The sequence below is a fragment of the Neoarius graeffei genome, chromosome 5 (assembly GCF_027579695.1).
Source record: "Neoarius graeffei isolate fNeoGra1 chromosome 5, fNeoGra1.pri, whole genome shotgun sequence".
NCBI lineage: Eukaryota > Metazoa > Chordata > Actinopteri > Siluriformes > Ariidae > Neoarius > Neoarius graeffei.
In genome coordinates this window covers 78,518,087-78,536,130 of record NC_083573.1, presented here as the reverse complement: position 1 = coordinate 78,536,130, position 18,044 = coordinate 78,518,087, and the positions used below count along the sequence as shown (strand labels likewise).

At 40.8% G+C, this 18,044-nt stretch overlaps 1 protein-coding gene across 1 annotated transcript in view; it reads left to right on the top strand.

The window, feature by feature from the left end:
* Nucleotides 1–18,044, top strand: part of sspo (SCO-spondin) — a 237,670-nt gene that overhangs the window by 206,355 nt on the left and 13,271 nt on the right. Inside the window, exons 95-103 of the mRNA XM_060922454.1 lie at nt 554–724; nt 3,046–3,173; nt 6,834–6,979; nt 7,411–7,457; nt 9,718–9,882; nt 10,054–10,277; nt 10,778–10,873; nt 14,467–14,527; nt 15,069–15,199. Coding sequence (XP_060778437.1) covers nt 554–724; nt 3,046–3,173; nt 6,834–6,979; nt 7,411–7,457; nt 9,718–9,882; nt 10,054–10,277; nt 10,778–10,873; nt 14,467–14,527; nt 15,069–15,199 — 1,169 coding nt within the window. The remainder of the gene's footprint in view (nt 1–553; nt 725–3,045; nt 3,174–6,833; nt 6,980–7,410; nt 7,458–9,717; nt 9,883–10,053; nt 10,278–10,777; nt 10,874–14,466; nt 14,528–15,068; nt 15,200–18,044) is intronic.

Genomic DNA, 18,044 nt, shown 5'->3' with positions numbered 1-18,044 from the left:
CAATTTATTTCTTTCCACAAACAGAAACTGAAACCACTTATAATGTGTTTAATGTAGATTTGAAGCATTTTATGTGCATGATTTGAACAATTTCATGTTGAGTTTAGGGGCGGCACGGTGGTGTAGTGGTTAGTGCTATCGCCTCACAGCAAGAAGGTCCGGGTTCGAGCCCCGTGGCCACCGAGGGCCTTTCTGTGTGGAGTTTGCATGTTCTCCCCGTGTCTGCGTGGGTTTCCTCCGGGTGCTCCGGTTTCCCCCACAGTCCAAAGACATGCAGGTTAGGTTAACTGGTGACTCTAAATTGACCGTAGGTGTGAATGTGAGTGTGAATGGTTGTCTGTGTCTATGTGTCAGCCCTGTGATGACCTGGCGACTTGTCCAGGGTGTACCCCGCCTTTTGCCCATAGTCAGCTGGAATAGGCTCCAGCTTGCCTGCGACCCTGTAGAACAGGATAAAGCGGCTAGAGATAATGAGATGAGATGAAGAAAAAATTCCTCCAGTGTTGTATTTTAGGCTGAAGTTCTGCTCTGATTCAGTGTTGTCTCCTGTTAGCTGACTGTGTGCTGAGTGAGTGGTCCTCCTGGAGTGAGTGCAGCGCCTCCTGTGGTGGAGGAGTGTCAGTGCGCAGGAAGGCTCTTCAACAGAAGTCTGAACCTGGAGGACTGCCCTGCTTGACTCCTATTGAGCAGCACACTGCCTGCAACACCAACAGCTGCCTGCCTGGTGAGGAGAATGTGCATACACTACACATCTTATTTTTTCGGAATTTTAAGCCTTTATCTGTGTACATTCAAGCACACAGTGAAATTCTCTCTCTGCATTTAACCCATCTGAAACAGTGGCCACACACACATACCCAGAGCAGTGGGCAGCTGCGCTGCAGCACCTGGGGAGCCGTTGAGGGTTAGGTGCCTTGCTCAAGGCAACTTCAGCCATGGGTGTAGAGGGAGGGGAAACTGCTGTTCATTCACTCCCTCCACTCACACGTTTTTCCTGCTGGTCCATGGAATTGAACCGGTGACCTTTTGGTCCTAAAGTTGCTTCTCTGACCTTTAGGCCCCAATTTTGTTTTTCTTAAGAAAAATATATTTTTCTTATATACACAGGTATGCACGCATGCACACACAAACAGACATATGCATATTATCATCATCCCATGTTCCCTTGACTTTGAACAGTGCAACCAAGCTGGTTATTGAGTTGTTCAGTAAGTTAATTTTTTTCCTCTATTCATTCATTCACCTTTTTAAATTATTTTATCCTGGTCAAGGTTGCAGTGGAACCAGAGCCTATCCTGGGGACACTGTGCATGATGCAGGAATACATCCCTGATAGGACACCAATCTGTCGCAGGGCTGAATTTGAAATTTTCTATTAAATCTAGTCAATGCAATTTTAATTCACTTTTTTTTTTTTTTAAGATGAGGAACTCCAATAAGTTTTCCATGCTTTCACCACACCTAGACACACACACACGCACATACACACGTTTGTCAATGGAAAGTCTTGGAAATACCTTCCATTGACAATTATTATTGCAGTTAATTAATGCTGCACCTAAACCTAAACTTAACCTCAGTAATGAAAAGGAAACTTTTTTGGCCTTTTTTTCAACATAACAGCAATTTCCTTATGGGGACCATCCAAATGTCAAGTCAAGTTTATTTTTATAGCACTTTTAACAACAGACATTGTCGCAAAGCAGCTTTACAGAATTTTAATGACTTTAACATGAGCTAATTTTATCCCTCCTCTATCCCCAATGAGCAAGCCCCACAAGGTCGAAATTATCAGATTTTACTATCCTTGTGGGGACATTTGATCCTCAGTAGTATATAAACACACATACACACACCACACACAACTTGAAAATGAGAGTCTAAACCTTATTATAGATTTTAGTGCTTATATTTCTTCTGAGCTGAATGGGCCATAAAAACAGCCTTACTCATCTCATGTACAGCAAGCCTGCTGCATTTTTATGGAAACTTGCATCACTGGAGAATAGTGCCATGCTAGTAGATGAGAACATTTCTCCTTAAAGGTAAATCATATAGTTCAGATTAAAAAAATGTGCTGCTAGCTTTTCAAAAACAACTTTTATCAAAAACACCCAATTTTTCCAACCAGACCATCTATCCATTTTCTATACCACTTATCCATTATGGGTCGTGGATGAGCTGGAGCCAATCCCAGCTGAGACGGAGGACATCCCAGACAGGTCAGCAATCTATCGTGGAGCTAACACAGAGACACAGTCAAACATTCACACACGTTCACATCTACAGAGTAGCCAGTTGACCTAGCCCACATGTTTTGTGGACTGTGGGAGGAAACCGGAGCACCCAGAGGAAACCCACGCAGGCACAGGGAGAGCAGCAGTCTCCACACAGAAAGGCCCCGGTTGACTGGCAGGTTCGAACTCAGGACCTGTTTACTATGAGGTAGAATGTGAAGAGATTCCTGAGTAGATCTAAGTACAAATGGGCTTTAAACAAATCACCCTTTAACTACTTTCTTGGCTTACTATTAGAAACACTACCTACAAAGTTTGGCTTAGTCTGCTAATTTATTTCATGTTTCTGATATAAAACTGTGGGTCAGGTCAGCCTCTGACAACATTATGCACCTGTGTATTTGACCATTCTGACTGTTGAAAAGCCCCAATAAAATTGCTTTCATCTAATGCTTTATCTCTCTCATACGTCAATGAAATTAGGCCTTCAGCTACTGTCATCTTCATAAATTGTCGTGTTGGAGTCCAACAGACCATGATTTGACAAGCCAATTTTGAAGCTGTAAGATAAAAAATGAATGTTTTCTCAAGAGTAATAGGGATGTGCTGCTGGTGCAATATTCATAACAGTGACTCAGCATAAGCTTTAAACTTAAATCTTTAGCTTTCATTATGTTGGCTAAAACTATATCTGCCAATTTTCTTATCTTATGGAGCCAGAAGGTAATCCCAAAGAGAAGTTTTTAAGAGCACAGTCTTATTATTTTTTCTTTTTTTTCCCCTGTCTCTTCTCTTTGTCATGTGTTAGAGTGTCCTCCAGATCAGGTGTTCAGTCTATGTGCAGACTCATGCCCATTTTCCTGCCAGGATCTGTGGCCTGAGAACCAGTGTGTGCCGGGACCCTGCAACCCAGGCTGCTCCTGCCCCCCTACCATGGTGAGCACAGCCTTGGTCTAAAAATAAAATGCCTCTAAACAACTTTTTACACAACACAAATGTAGATAGAACAACTCTATACCCATCCCAAATACAATGGAACAGCTTTATACTCACCCCAGATGTAATCTAATAGCTTGATACTATAACATGTGCCTTGGAACAGCTTTATACACAACCAGACGTACAACCCCAATTCCAAAAAAAATTGGGATGCTATGTAAAACGTAAAATAAAATCAAAATGCAATTATTTCCAAATCATGATAACCCTATATTTCATTGAAAATAAAGACAACATATCAAATGATAAAACCGAGAAATTTTATTGTTTATTGAAAATTATATGCTCATTTTGAAGTTGATGGCAGCAACACATTTCAAAAAAGTTGGGACGGGGCATGTTTGCATCACCACTATTTTTAAAAACACTGCAAATGTTTGGGAACTGAGGAGACCAAGTGGTGTAGTTTGGAAAGGGAACTATTGTCATGTTCTTGCCTGATTGCCTGACTGCAGGCAGGCCAGTTTAGCACCAAGACTCTTCTACCACGGAACCATGCAAATGTAATGCATGCAGAAAGCGCTTTGCCATTGTCTTGCTGAAAGAAGGAAGGCCTTCCCTGAAAAAGACATTGTCTGGATGGCAGCAGATTGCCCTGAAACGTGTATATATCATTCAGCATTAATGATGCCTTCCCAGATGTTCAAGCTACCCATGTCATGTGCACCAATGCACCCTCATACCATCACAGATGCTGGCTTTTGAACTATGTGCTGAGAACAAGCCGGATGGTCCCTCTGCTGTTCAGCCTGGAAGATGCAGTGTCCATGATTTCCAAAAAGAATTTCAAATTTAATTTGTCAGACCATAGGACAGTTTTCCACTTCGCCTCAGTCCATCGTAAATAACCTTGGGCCAAGAGAAAGTGGTGGTGTTTCTGGATATTGTTTATATCTGGCTTTAACTTGCAGTTGTGGATGCAGTGATGAACTGTGATCACAGTTGATGGTTTTCTGAAGTGTTCCTGAACCCATGCAGTCATTTCCACTACAGACACTTGTCTGTTTTTAATGCAGTGTTGCCTGAGGGCCTGAAGATCACAGGCATCCAATGTCAGTTTTCAGCCTTGTCCCTTTTGTACAGAGATTTCTCCAGATTCTCTGAATCTTTTTATGATATTGTGTACCACAGATGATGTGAGCCCCAAATTCTTTGCAGTTTTACACTGAAGAAATCCATCTACCCATTTTCTGCCACTTATCTGGGTCTGGGTCACGGGGGTAGCAGCCTAAGCAAAGCAGCCCAGACTTCCCTCTCCCCAGCCACCTCCACCAGCTCTTCCGGGGGAATACTGAGGCGTTCCAAGGCCAGCCGAGAGATGTAATCTTTCCAGCATGTCCTGGGTCTGCCCCGGGGTCTCCTCCCGGTGGGGCATGCCCAGAGAACATCCCCTGGGAGGCATCCAGGTGACATCCTAACAAGGTGCCTGAACCACCTCAACTGACTCAACTGACTCCTTTCAATGTGGAGGAGCAGCGGTTCTACTCTGAGTCTCTCCTGAATGACCAAGCTTCTCACCCTACACATTCAAAAGTCAGTCCTTCCTGCACCATTCATGGCACGTCTGGCGGCGCCAATCTCTGTTTCGTAGCCCTCGGCCTCTCGCCTATATTACATAGCTAGGGTTACAGTGGGGGGCTAGTCCTCTGGTAACCACGAGAGTTTGACTCCCTACTTGCATCTGTATTGCAGCATGCCTTGCCAGATGGCAGTAGGCATCATTTTTATGATGGTCTTTGGTATGACCTGACCATGAGTAGAACTCACGAGCTCCTGATCGAGAGGTGGACACGCTAACCACTAGGCCACTCACCGGTCCCTACACATTGAAGAAAGTTATTCTTAAATTGTTGCACTGTCTGCCCATGCAGTCTTTCACAGAGCAGTAAACCCCTCCCCATCTTTATTTCTGAGAGACTCCACCTCTCTGGGATGTTCTTTTTATACCAGTCATGTTACTGACCTGTTGACAATTAACTGATTTTTTTTTTTTAACATTGCACAACTTTTCCAGTGTTTTCTTGCTGCTGTCCCAACTTTTTTGCAACATGTTGCTGGCACTAAAATAAAAATGAGCAAATATAAAAAAAGATTTCTCATCTTAAACATTTGATATGTTGTCTTTGTACTATTTTGAATTAAATATCAGGTTTCCATGATTTGAAGATCATAGCCTTCTGTTTTTATTTACATTTTACACAGCTTCCCAACCTTTTTAAATGGGGTTGTATACGTATAGCATTGTACTGAACCCAAATGCCTTGGAATAGCTCTTTACTCAACCCATATCTCTTGGAACAGCTTTGTACTAAACCCAAATGTACTGGGATAGCTCTATACTTCATCTGAATGCCTTGGAACTGTACTACACTCAACCCAAATGCTTTGTAACAGCTCTATACTTAATCTGAATACCTTGGAACAGGTCCAAACTCATCCCAAATGCAATGGAACAGAGTCAGGCATAACCAGAATGCCTCAGAAGAGTTCTGTATTCAACCAACTCAACCTTGGAACAGTTATACCCAACCCAAATCTCTTGGAGCAACTTACTGTATACTAAACCCAAATACAGTGGAACTGCACAATACTAAATCTAAATGCCTTGTAACAGCAGTATACTTGGAATGTGCCTTGGGATTTATCTTGGATAGCTTATTACTTAACCCAAATTCCTCAGCTATATACTAAAACTGAATACCTTTGAACAGCTTTAGACTTATCCCAAATGCAGTGGAACAGCTTTATGCTCAAAGTACCTCAGAAGTGCTTTTTTACTCAACCCGAACGCCTCGATATAGATTTATACTCAAATGCCTTGTAACACCTTATTACACCAATGCAACACCTCAATACTCAACCCCATTGCTTAAGGACAGCTTTATACACTAGCTCAGTGCTTTAGTACTCAACCCAAATACCTAAAAACAGCTATATACTCAACCAAAACACCTGAGAAGTCATATTCCCAGCCCCAGAACTCAACTACTCTTATTTTTCTAACAGGTTACAACTTCAATGCCATTTTTATTAACCCCGCCGACAGTAGTCGGAGGGGTTATTATTTTCACCTGCGTCAGTCTGTGTCTGTCTGTCTGTCTGTCTGTCTGTCTGTGTGTCTGCAAGATATCTCAAGAACCAATGGATCGATTTGGACCAAATTTTGTACATGTGTTGCCAATCACCCAGGAAGGAAACCATTAAATTTTGGAGGTCAAAGGTCAAGGTCATGGCAGAACTTCGAAATTTTCGCCCAATGTATTTTAATAGGGAAAAGGCGGGGTTTGCACTCGTTAGAGTGTCCCTGTCTAGTTTTCATTTTGTTTTTCTTCAGTGTAATGAATACATTAACAATGGTCTTGCTATGCACACAGTCCAGTGCTCACACAATTCAGAAACTGTAGAATGGATTTCTTAAAAAACAAAAAAAACAAGAACAACCCTGATATCTTTTCAACAATATAAGTATAAACATCCTCCCACCGAACCAGAGATAAATATTGAAATGCTATTTACACTCCCACAGCCTTGTTTTGAGATAAACAAACTGTCGTAGAAACGCATTACAGTGCAAGTAACTGTTTTTCTTGCTCCCAGGTTATGCTTAATGGATCATGCATGCCCTTCTCTGAGTGCCCTTGTTCCCCACTGTCTCTGCCACTGGAGTTAGCCAATGTCACACTGGACCCCCTGCAGGAAGAGTTTCCACCTGGAACCATTATACCACATCTCTGCAATGCCTGGTAATGATTCTCATTCAGTAACCCTGCCTTGTTTTCATTTCCTTTCCCACTGGGATAGAGAATATTTCCAAGAGTTTATCGATTACGAATGTGCAATATGTCATGTGGGTACTAAGAGGACATTGAGGGAGACGGGGTGAAAATGGCTCAGCGTATAGACTTTATATCAGATCGCAAATGGTTTTTGCACTCACACATTGAGCTGGGTTATGGCAGGCTTGATAGAAAGAGAGGGTACATGGTGGCAGCATAAAACAAACGCCTCTCTCATTGAACAGCGTGATGATTAGAGTGGTTCTTTTGATATAATAGGGGGTTGGGGGGATTTGGCCATTATGCTGTAGCACACAAACAAAACATCTGCATTGGTAGATTGATATGTGAATCTAATTCTTCTTTTTGTGTGTGTTCTTCACCTTTTGTGCATAAAGTGTGTGTGAAAATGGAGTATTCAACTGTACGGAAGAGTCATGTAATGGTGAGTGTCATTAGCTTGTCTCTTTACTGCCTTTCATTAAGCTAGGCAGAAAGCTTCAATGCCTGTTAACACAGTAGCACCTGCTTAGTGAAGAAAATCACTGAAAAGTGTGTCTGTGCTGAAACTGCTGAAAAAGTTAATACGGACACCTTTTATTTGGGGGCAATTCCATATAAATGTCAACCTCACCATGCAAAAATAAAGCAACATGTAATACATCAAAACCACTCCCAGAGATATCACCTAGGCCTGTATTTTACAGATGTGAATAAGTTGAACCAATTTGTAACCAACCTAATATGTCACTGTCAGTCTTTCTTTCTTATAATGTAAAACCCAAGCTAAAATCAACTTTGATCATGTACAATTCTATATTATTGCCACAAGCCACAGAAATGTATGCTAAAATCCACAAAACAGCAAAACAATAGCCATCCTAAATATTATTTAAGAACTTTGATAGTTTTAGCTGATATTTAGAGAGTTTTTCAAAGGGTTATGGTGGTTAAATTGCTGATTTTCTAAACGTATGCCATGTCTATTTCAGACGCGTCACATCCATAACGGAATTTCGTCACATCCATAACGCTGACTTTTCCTTCCGAAACTCTGCATGAAATACAAAATATTTTAAACAAAGATTTTTTAATATTCACCTTGGGACCCCTCTATCAAATGGATATCTCCATTTCGACATTAGGTTTACAATTTCACAGAGTTTGATAAAAATGTACAGTCACCCAAGAAAAGTGATATTTTTTCTGTCACATCCATAACGCATCTTTTATTGGCATTTTCTGGCATGCCCTAGATGTACTATGGGAATTGTTCTTGTTCTATCACTTCTCCAGTATGGTACAGCCTTAAAATATGCAACACCTGTTTTAAATACTGGGAGACAATAAAACATGCACTGGGTCATTTGTTGCCATTTTGAGTTCAAGTGTCACGTCCATAACGCTGGAATTGCTCTTAGCCAGCATTAACTTTTTCAGCAGTTTGTGCTCTTCTGTGGGACTGGACCATATGGGCTAGCCTTCGTGCCCCATGCGAATCAGTGAGCCTTCGACACCCATGATCCTGTTGCTGGTTCACTGGTTGTCCTTGCTTGGACCATTTTTAGTAGGTCCTGACCACTGCATACTGGGAACACCCCACAACATGTGCCATTTTGGAGATGCTCAGACCCAGTCATCTAGCCATCACAATTTGGCCCTTGTCAATTTCGCTCAGATCCTTACACTTGCCCATTTTTTCTGCTTCCAACGCATCAACTTCAAGAACTGACTGTTCTCTTGATGTATAAAGTAAATTTGTTATACTGTATCGCAGGCAGGTACAAACAAAAAATAATAACTCCATGAGAGGAATTTAAAAAGATTGCACTTAAGAATAGTGATTATTGAAAGTGCTGGCATTTCTACTTCTGTCCCCCTCCCCCCCAGTGTTTTCCAGTGATTCCAGAGGTGTTGTGGTAGGATTCATGTTTATTCACAAAAACCCCTTCCGGTTTAAGCCATACCCACTTCTGTTTTGAATCTGAATACAAATACAGATGTGGATATTTGGAACATGAAAGAGATACAGGTAATGGTATTGTATTACACGCCTTGTGCATTTGCTCCAGCATTGCTGTCATTGAAAAGCCTATGTTTTCACAGTTGAAATCACTGTCTTAATGGCTGCAGTGACTTCAAAGTAGCATTTAAATATTTTCATATATAATTATTGAGAATGTCTGTCTGTCACCCTACAATCATATGAATAAGTGACAGACAACCACTGATTTCCTGTTTCAGTTTGTGACAAGGAGCAATGATTCTGGAGACAGTTGACTTGAGGCCAGTCTCGACCCTGGAGAGCCCCAGGCAAAGAAGCCCATCGAGGCCCCCCTAAACCCCCTGAAAGTCCCATGGGCCCTATAAAAAAAAAAAACTGCTTTCAGTCGATTCAGTCAAACAAACCAATTGTGCTTAATCAAACATCATAATATATATATAAAACGGCTTTGTTGAATACTCAATTCTGATTGGTCAATTACTGCATTTCATTATACAGCCTGTTATTTCTGTCTAGTCTATTCTTCTTCTTGTTCTCCTTTTTCAACAGTATTAAAACACTGAAACAATACTCACATAATGGCATGTAATTATAGAGTGTGTGTATAAAAGCAACAACAGCGGTTTTCTACGAACACAGAGGAGACAAATTTAGAGAAAGACAAGCAACTTGTCACTTGATGCATGCGTATCTGTTTTAGTGGACTGTGAATGGAGCAGCTGGTCCGAGTGGAGTTCGTGTTCAGTGTCGTGTGGCCATGGAGTGCAGAGCTCAAGTCACTTTATAGTGCAGCCCAGGCAGTATGGAGGACGTGAGTGTGAAGGCCCCGGTCACAGGAGCAGAGTGTGTACAGGACCTGATTGTGGTAAGAAGTCATATAAGACTTTAGGGATAGGGTTGGAATATTCTAGGATTGTGTGTGTGTGTGTGTGTGTGTGTGTGTGTGTGTGTGTATTGCCTATGGTGCAGCTCTGTTTTGATTATACCACTGTGTGTGTGTGGGACTGTTTATTAAGATGTCTTTCTTTTGCTGTAGTGTGTCCAGAGGGAGAGCGTTGGAGACGGAGCACATCTGAGTCAGAGCGTGTGTGTGACAGAGGGTGTGTGGACATGTACAGCGCTGAACCACTGAACTGCACTGAAGCAAGCAGGCTCTCTGAGGGCTGCGTGTGTGAGGAAGGGCGCTATCGTGATGCAAAGGGCCGGTGTGTGATTCCTGCTCTCTGTCAGTGTGAGGGGGAGGACGGCACACTGCAAGAGGTGTATACACAAACACACATTGTCTTTAAAATGTTGCCAGGTTTGACTATCTCTAGGCAGACCAAAACAAATGCTTATACACTCACACACATTAGAAAACATGCAGGGTATAGTCTTACAGCTAGTGCTTTCGAGCCATCATTCACTCCTCCAGACAGTCAGATCCCAGAGCAATGCACAGAACCATCCATCAAGAAAACGACAGCTTTCTTTTTATGCGACGGTTGTATTGCTAGTTATTTGTATGTTTATCCTTTTAGGGGACTGATTATTGGACCTGATGGATGAGTCTCTCGGGCATCTTTTATAATTACATTTATTAATAATGCATAAAATCTCAATCTCAGAAAAGAAATGCACAGTATGTTTTATGGGTAGGATTTAATTAAACCAGAAATGTATTTAAAACAAATGTATTATTCTCTCTGTGTGTGTGTGTGTGTGTGTGTGTGTGTGTGTGTGTGTGTGTGTGTGTGTGTGTGTGTGTGTGTTCGTTCCAGCCTGGCTCTGAGTGGGAAGAAGCATGCCAAACTTGTCGCTGTGTAAATGGCCTAAAGCAGTGTAAAGCCAGCTGTCCTCCACTTCTGTGTGACGCGGTGAGAAATCCACAGGGCTCTCTACAGATAATTATTCACCTGTAACATGCCCCAAGTTGATTTATTAGAAAACTTTTTTTAGATTCTCCTTTACATAACTTTGTTTTGTTGTTGGTGGTGGCATACTGTGCAGCTTTGCACCATCCAGACAAAAAATGCAGCAATCGGAAACCATACTGTAGGCATTGCATCAGAAAGTGTCCTGAGTGTGAAAGGAGTCCCAGGAGAGTAGCAGATGCTGCTGGTTAAAGTGTCTCACTGTCCAGGCTACTGCTCTTGTCACAGAGTGGCTCCCAGATGGCATTTCTGCTGTTTGTTTTTGGAATAATTCAGGGGTTGTATTCTGAAAAGGTCTTAAAATTAAATAAATATTCCTAGCATTCCTCGGAGCTTTGTTTTTTCTTTTAAACCTATTTACAAAATTGAAACCTTAGCAACCTCTATTAAAAATTAAGCTTTTCTTAAGGACTTAACTAATTCACAAATAATTCGATATAGCCCTGAATAATCCTGAATAATTCACCATGTCTGTGTGTGTGTGCGCGTGCGTGTACCCTGTCATTTGTTTATTTGTGTTGAGAAAAAAAAAAGGTGATGTAAAATTACAAATCCGGGCTAATATTGCGTATTTGCATTTTAAATGAATGTATTTTGACAGTAATTGGTTGATATGCTCCCAGACTGCATGCTAAACTGTGAAATGCTGCCTTACCAAAAAATGATGATGATGAAGAAAATTAAAATGTCACTGATTTTGGATATTGAAGCAATAATCCAAATGATTAGGTTATTTGTGATGAATGCTAGTCTAAGGATGAGAGTGAATTTTATTGATATCTCTGACCCCTCCAGGAGGTATGAGATTACAAAAAATACACATTCATAAAACACAATGAATATATTTTTTACAAGATGACAGTCAGTTGAACATTTCTAACTACAATTTTTGCCAACATGCAACAAGTGAATCCTAAATAACAAGATATCTATGTGTACTACAGTACTTACAAATTTTGATTTTTAAAAAATGTGAAATTATTACCCTGATGAAACGGGCTAACTTATGCAACCCCTTCACATTTCGAGAGTTGAATAACTGATTCAGTTTAAACACATTTGGTCTAGTGTAAAAGTATCTTTTTAAGAAATTAGTTCTTTCCACATTAAAATAAGGACATACAAGTATATAATGGAATTCATCACCCTGTTCATGGGTGTCACACAGATTGCAAGGTTTTCTGTCTTGATTGGGTAAATATCTATCTTCAGCTATTGGCAAGGGCGGCACGGTGGTGTAGTGGTTAGCGCTGTCGCCTCACACAGCAAGAAGGTCCGGGTTCAAGCCCCGTGGCCGGCAAGGGCCTTTCTGTGTGGAGTTTGCATGTTCTCCCCGTGTCCGTGTGGGTTTCCTCCGGGTGCTCCGGTTTCCCCCACAGTCCAAAGACATGCAGGTTAGGTTAACTGGTGACTCTAAATTGACCGTAGGTGTGAATGTGAGTGTGAATGGTTGTCTGTGTGTCAGCCCTGTGATGACCTGGCGACTTGTCCAGGGTGTACCCCGCCTTTCGCCCATAGTCAGCTGGGATAGGCTCCAGCTTGCCTGTGACCCTGTAGAACAGGATAAAGTGGCTAGAAATAATGAGATGAGATGAGAACTATTGGCAACTTATGGTTATCACACCTAAATTTCCATCCATCCATCCATTATCTGTAGCCGCTTATCCTGTTCTACAGGGTCACGGGCAAGCTGGAGCCTATCCCAGCTGACTATGGGTGAGAGGTGGGGTACACCCTGGACAAGTCGCCAGGTCATCACAGGGCTAACGCAGAGACAAACAACCATTCACACACACACCTACGGTCAATTTAGAGCCACCAGTTAGCCTAACCTGCATGTCTTTGGACTGTGGGGGAAACCGGAGCACCCGGAAGAAACCCACGCAGACATGGGGAGAACATGCAAACTCCGCACAGAAAGGCCCTCGCCGGCCGCTGGGCTCGAACCCAGGACCTTCTTGCTGTGCTAACCACTACACCACCATGCCGCCCTCACACCTAAATTTGCATAAGTTTATTCTATTTACATTGTCTAGTTTGACTAGATATTCCTCAAAAGCTATTCTGTCTTTGTACATTCTATAGTTAAAACACAGTCTGTTTTTTTTATTTATTTCAGATAACGTGTTTTAAGCATCAATATCATTAACTTTTGTCTTAATACTCTGTTTAAACCATTCAGGACTAATGTTTTCATAATCATCCCACACATTTGACATGCCACAGTTATCTAGTATACCCTTTACATGGGTCAACCATTTGGATTGGTAGACATTGGATACATACATTTTCCTTAACAATTTTAACATTATACAAGACAGTTTTGTTTCTTTACCTTGGGCTAATCGAAGCCAAAAACAGGTCATTCTACATTTTAGTAATGATTTTAGCTCTCCACATCCTAGTTCTGCATACACCATACAATTAGCTGTCCTCTTATTGAGTTTCAGCAAATTCTTCAGAAATTTCCTGCGTTGAGCTTCAATTTCATCAAGATTTTCATAACCCCAGATTTTACTACCATGTAAAAGTATGGGTACAATTAGCTGATCATAAAGTTCACACAGTATATCAATAGGAAGTTGTAATTTCCGTGCTTTTTGTTGAAATTTGAACATAGCACGTCTAGCTTGACATACCTGTTTGTGACTAGCTTTGCTGTAGCACCCATTATAATTAAAAGTGGAACCCAAATAATCGAGAGTTTATAATCGGGTGTTTGGTGTATCTTGATTACTTGGTTTTGGTGCCATATTATGGACCAGTTTTGGGAAACACTAGTGTACCATGTACCGTAATAATCTTATTTTGTATTCACTTGTTGCATGTTGGCAAAAATTGTAGTTAGAAATGTTCAACTGCTGTCATTTTGTAAAAAATATTCATTGTGTTTTATGAACGTGTATTTTTTGTAATCTCATACCTCCTGGAGGGGTCAGAGATATCAATAAAATTCACTGTCATGATCCATGACACATCATGGATCAATTAGAGGCTAATACTTAATTTTATTTACTTTTAAAGAGAGCTTTTTTGGAGCAGCCCTCTTGGATCACAGACTATAAAAAATAGGAGTGCCCCCAGATTTTCTCTAAACCCAGGCACCTTAAGAACTTATAAGAATGTTTGGTTTTTTTTGTGAATATGGTCCTTAACAAACTGTTCCCAAAATTGCCAAAAAGCAATGGTGCTATTTACTCATTACACGTGCTACTTAATATTGCTTGCATTTTGCTGCTTTCCTCTTTGAGTCTCCAAATCATACTGTTATTAAATTTTAATGTCTTAAAATATTTTTAAATGTTTTTATGGACCTTTAACCTCACCCCTCCTCTTACACATTCACCACTCCCGAAGGTAGAGCTTTAACAGGGCCCAGTGGGAGCTGGAGTATTACGGCTGTCGCTGCCTGACGGCTCATCCTGCTGCTGTAGTCCATCTCTGGAGAGATGAATCACAAATAAGTGCGTGTTATTCTGAGTTTCTCTTTGCTGACTCTGCCCCTTTGTTTTGTTTATCCCTTCTGCTGTGCCCAGAGTGAAGTCAAAGTGCTGGAGGATGGACAGTGTTGCCCTGTCTGCAGGAAACTGTACACTGGTAGGAATGGCCAAAGTCTTACATCAACTTAGACATACACTGATATTAGTGCTACTCTTTGGCCTCTGTGGAATTGCTGAGCTTTGTCAGCGATTCCTAAGGATCCATGTGCAACGGATGACAGGTTTGTTGCACACTATTAACTCTGGGGTGTGTATAAAGGATTGTCAGACCTCATTTGCTGTTCCCTGGATTTGAACTGGAATGAATTGGAGGACTCAACAGAAAAGTTTTAAGCTCCAGAAACATACTTTTTTTTAAACAAACGATGTCCAATGAGTCACCTCGTCAGCAGATTTTTTTTTTTTCTGAAAACTAGCTAATGCAGTCTTACAATATGGACACCAATGTAGGGTTGACACAAATAAGAAAAATGCCAATTATACATGCTCTGAACTATTCTTATCAGGAGTTAAACCACCCCCAACACCATCGGAATATGTTTAGAATTCAATCAGGTATTAAAAACCTTTAATCAAACTGACATTTCTGTAACTCTTCCTTTCTATTCTGTGCATCTCGCTCTTTTCTCTGCCTGTAGAAGAGCCGCTCTCTCAGTGTCACCGCCACACTGAGATCAGGAACATCACAAAGGGCGATTGCCACCTGGACAATGTGGAGGTCAGCTTCTGCAGGGGGCACTGTTTGTCTGGAACTGATGTCATTCTAGAGGTACAAAAATACTCCACTATACAAATAACTGATCTGGTGCTGGAAGGTGTCGAATTGACATGCCAAAAATAGAAACTCTAGTATGTGATTTACACCAGTGTTTCTCAAAGTAGTTCTTCTTGTTTCGGTTCTTCCCGTTAGGGGTCGCCACAGTGGATAATGTCCCTCCCGCCATCTCCTCCTGTCCTCCATATCTTTTTCTGTAGCAACAACCATCCTAAGTCCTCCCTCACCACATCCATAAACCTCATCTTTGGTCTTCCCCTTTTCCTTTTACCTGGCAACTCTATCTCCAGCATTATTTTCCTAATATAACCTGGATCTCTCCTCTGTACGTGTCCAAACCATCTCAATCTCGCCTCTCTCATTTTGTCTCCAAGCCATCCTACATGTCCTCTCCTTCTAATATTCTTGTTTCTAATCCTGTCCAACTTTGTCACTCCTAGTGAAAATTTCAATATCTTCAGCTCTGCTACCTCCAGTTCAGCCTCCTGTGTTTTTGTCAGTGCTACTGTCTCCAAACTATACAACATTGCTGATCTTACTGCTGTCTTGTACACTTTCCTTTTCACTCTTACTGGCAACCTTCTGTCACAAATCACTCCTGACATCCTCCTCTCCTCCATCCATTCCAACCTGCTTGCACTCTCCTTCACTTCTCTTCCATACTCGCCATTACTTTGTACAGTTGACCCCAGATATTTGAACTCCTCTGCTTTGACCACCTCTGTTCCTTGTAGCTGTACCATTCCACTGTCCTCACCCTCATTCATGCACATGTACTCCATCTTGCTCCGACTGACTTTCATCCCCTTTCTCTCTAGTGCATATCTCCATGTATCTATTTTTTTCTAAGTTTCTCAAACTAGTCCAAGGATACCAAATGGTCCACGTGTTTAATTTCTTTCAGCTCCTGTATCAGGTGTTTGGTGTATCTTGATTACTTGATTTTGGTGCCATATTATGGATCAGTTTTGGGAACATTGTACTACCATGTACAAGAATGATTTTAAAAGACACCATATAGAGTTTATGAGGTAATTTTTATGAGGTAAAGTTTATGAGGTCATTTGTGTTGGTAAACCTATGGGATGTTGCACAGAACCTGATGAGAAATACAGTGGTGCTTGAAAGTTTGTGAACCCTTTAGAATTTTCTATATTTCTGCATAAATATGACCTAAAACATCATCAGATTTTCACACAAGTCCTAAAAGTAGATAAAGAGAACCCAGTTAAACAAATGAGACAAAAATATTATACTTGATCATTTATTTATTGAGGAAAATGATCCAATATTACATATCTGTCAGTCCTCTCAATAACTGCCGGCAACCGGCGATTTTGCCACCTACAAACGCTCCATTGCCGGCTACTCACAGTGGCTTTTCAAAGAATTGAAATTCAGAAGTTTTTACTTCATAATTTATACTTCATAAAAATAAAATTTTGCATTCAGGATCACTCAGAATTCACCATTTAACATCTACATTTTCAAAATTTTTCGGGGGAGGACCCCCGGACCCCCCGCTTTTTCATACATTGCAGCGGCGGCTAACACAGCCTCCGCTCAGCTTACGTTTAACATGGATCCAAGACGTCCGCTATTTAGTGGAATTCCGCTATTTTTCTAGCCAAAGTGTTTTTTTTTTTTTTTTTAAATCTCTTGTATATCCATTAAAAATATGTTTAAGTAAAATGACCAGCAGAATACGTTCTGATTTGGTTTGCTTGTTTAGCAATGTTTTTGTCGGCTTCGTTTGTTCTCATTGACATTCGGGAACACTTGGAAGTTAAATTGATGTACCGGTAAATACCGTGAGACTGTACGCGATAGAACGAGAAAACAATATGGCTGCGCCCATTTGCTAGAAAATGTGCTTTAACTCCGTTTGTGCTTTTGTTTCTAATGCGTTGAACTTAATTCAATATGTCGTGGAAAGCGTAGTTGCGCTTAGCCAGAGAGGAAGTTGAATCCAAGAAGAGATTAATGAATGTGGTGAATACAGAACTTGAAACAAAAGCTCATGCAAACAGAGTAGCCAAGAAACTATCCAAAAGAGCACTGCAGGAACATCAGAAAAAGCAGAAGGAAAGATCAGAGAAACAAAAGCAGAGGAAACTGGAGGAAAGATCACAGAATGCACCCCAGAAAAGAGCATTAAATTCCTCTGCAGTGAAACCTTTCAAAAAGAGAAAGGTTTAAATCAAATATCTCCAATATTTGCTGTACATATGTATATATCTAATATTACTGAATCATTGATTTCTGCTCATATTCATGATTTTTGAAAAATGAATGTGGCTTATATTAGACGAGTACTGACATTTAACTCGAAACAAAAAAATAAACAAATGAGATGAACTATGGATACTATTGTTATAACAAAATCAGTGGAATATTTAGGCAAGTATATTCTTCAAAGCTACATTTTCGTCTAATTTTTATAAATAATTTTTTTGCCACTTATGTAATAATTACAAAATATGGCATCAAATAGATACACATTATTGTTAAATTCTGTTGCTTTTCTATGTTAAATCAATGTAAAAAATGTGTTCTATAGCATCTTTAAATGTTAAAATCTCAACAGCTTCAGGGGGCTTTGCCCCCTGTACCCCCAGCAGGGGCACTGCCCCTGCACCCCGCAAAGGGCTTGCAGCCCCCTTGACCCATGCTGATAGTTTCTTACATTCCTCTATTTTTTTCAATTACTGCTGGGATCCCTGGCTTAACCTCTGCCTACTACTCTTTCTTACTTGCCCCTTTCTCAGAAATATATTGAGAGGGTTGTCTGTGAGTGGCAAAAGTATGTGAACTGCTAGGATTAGCAGTTAATTTGAAG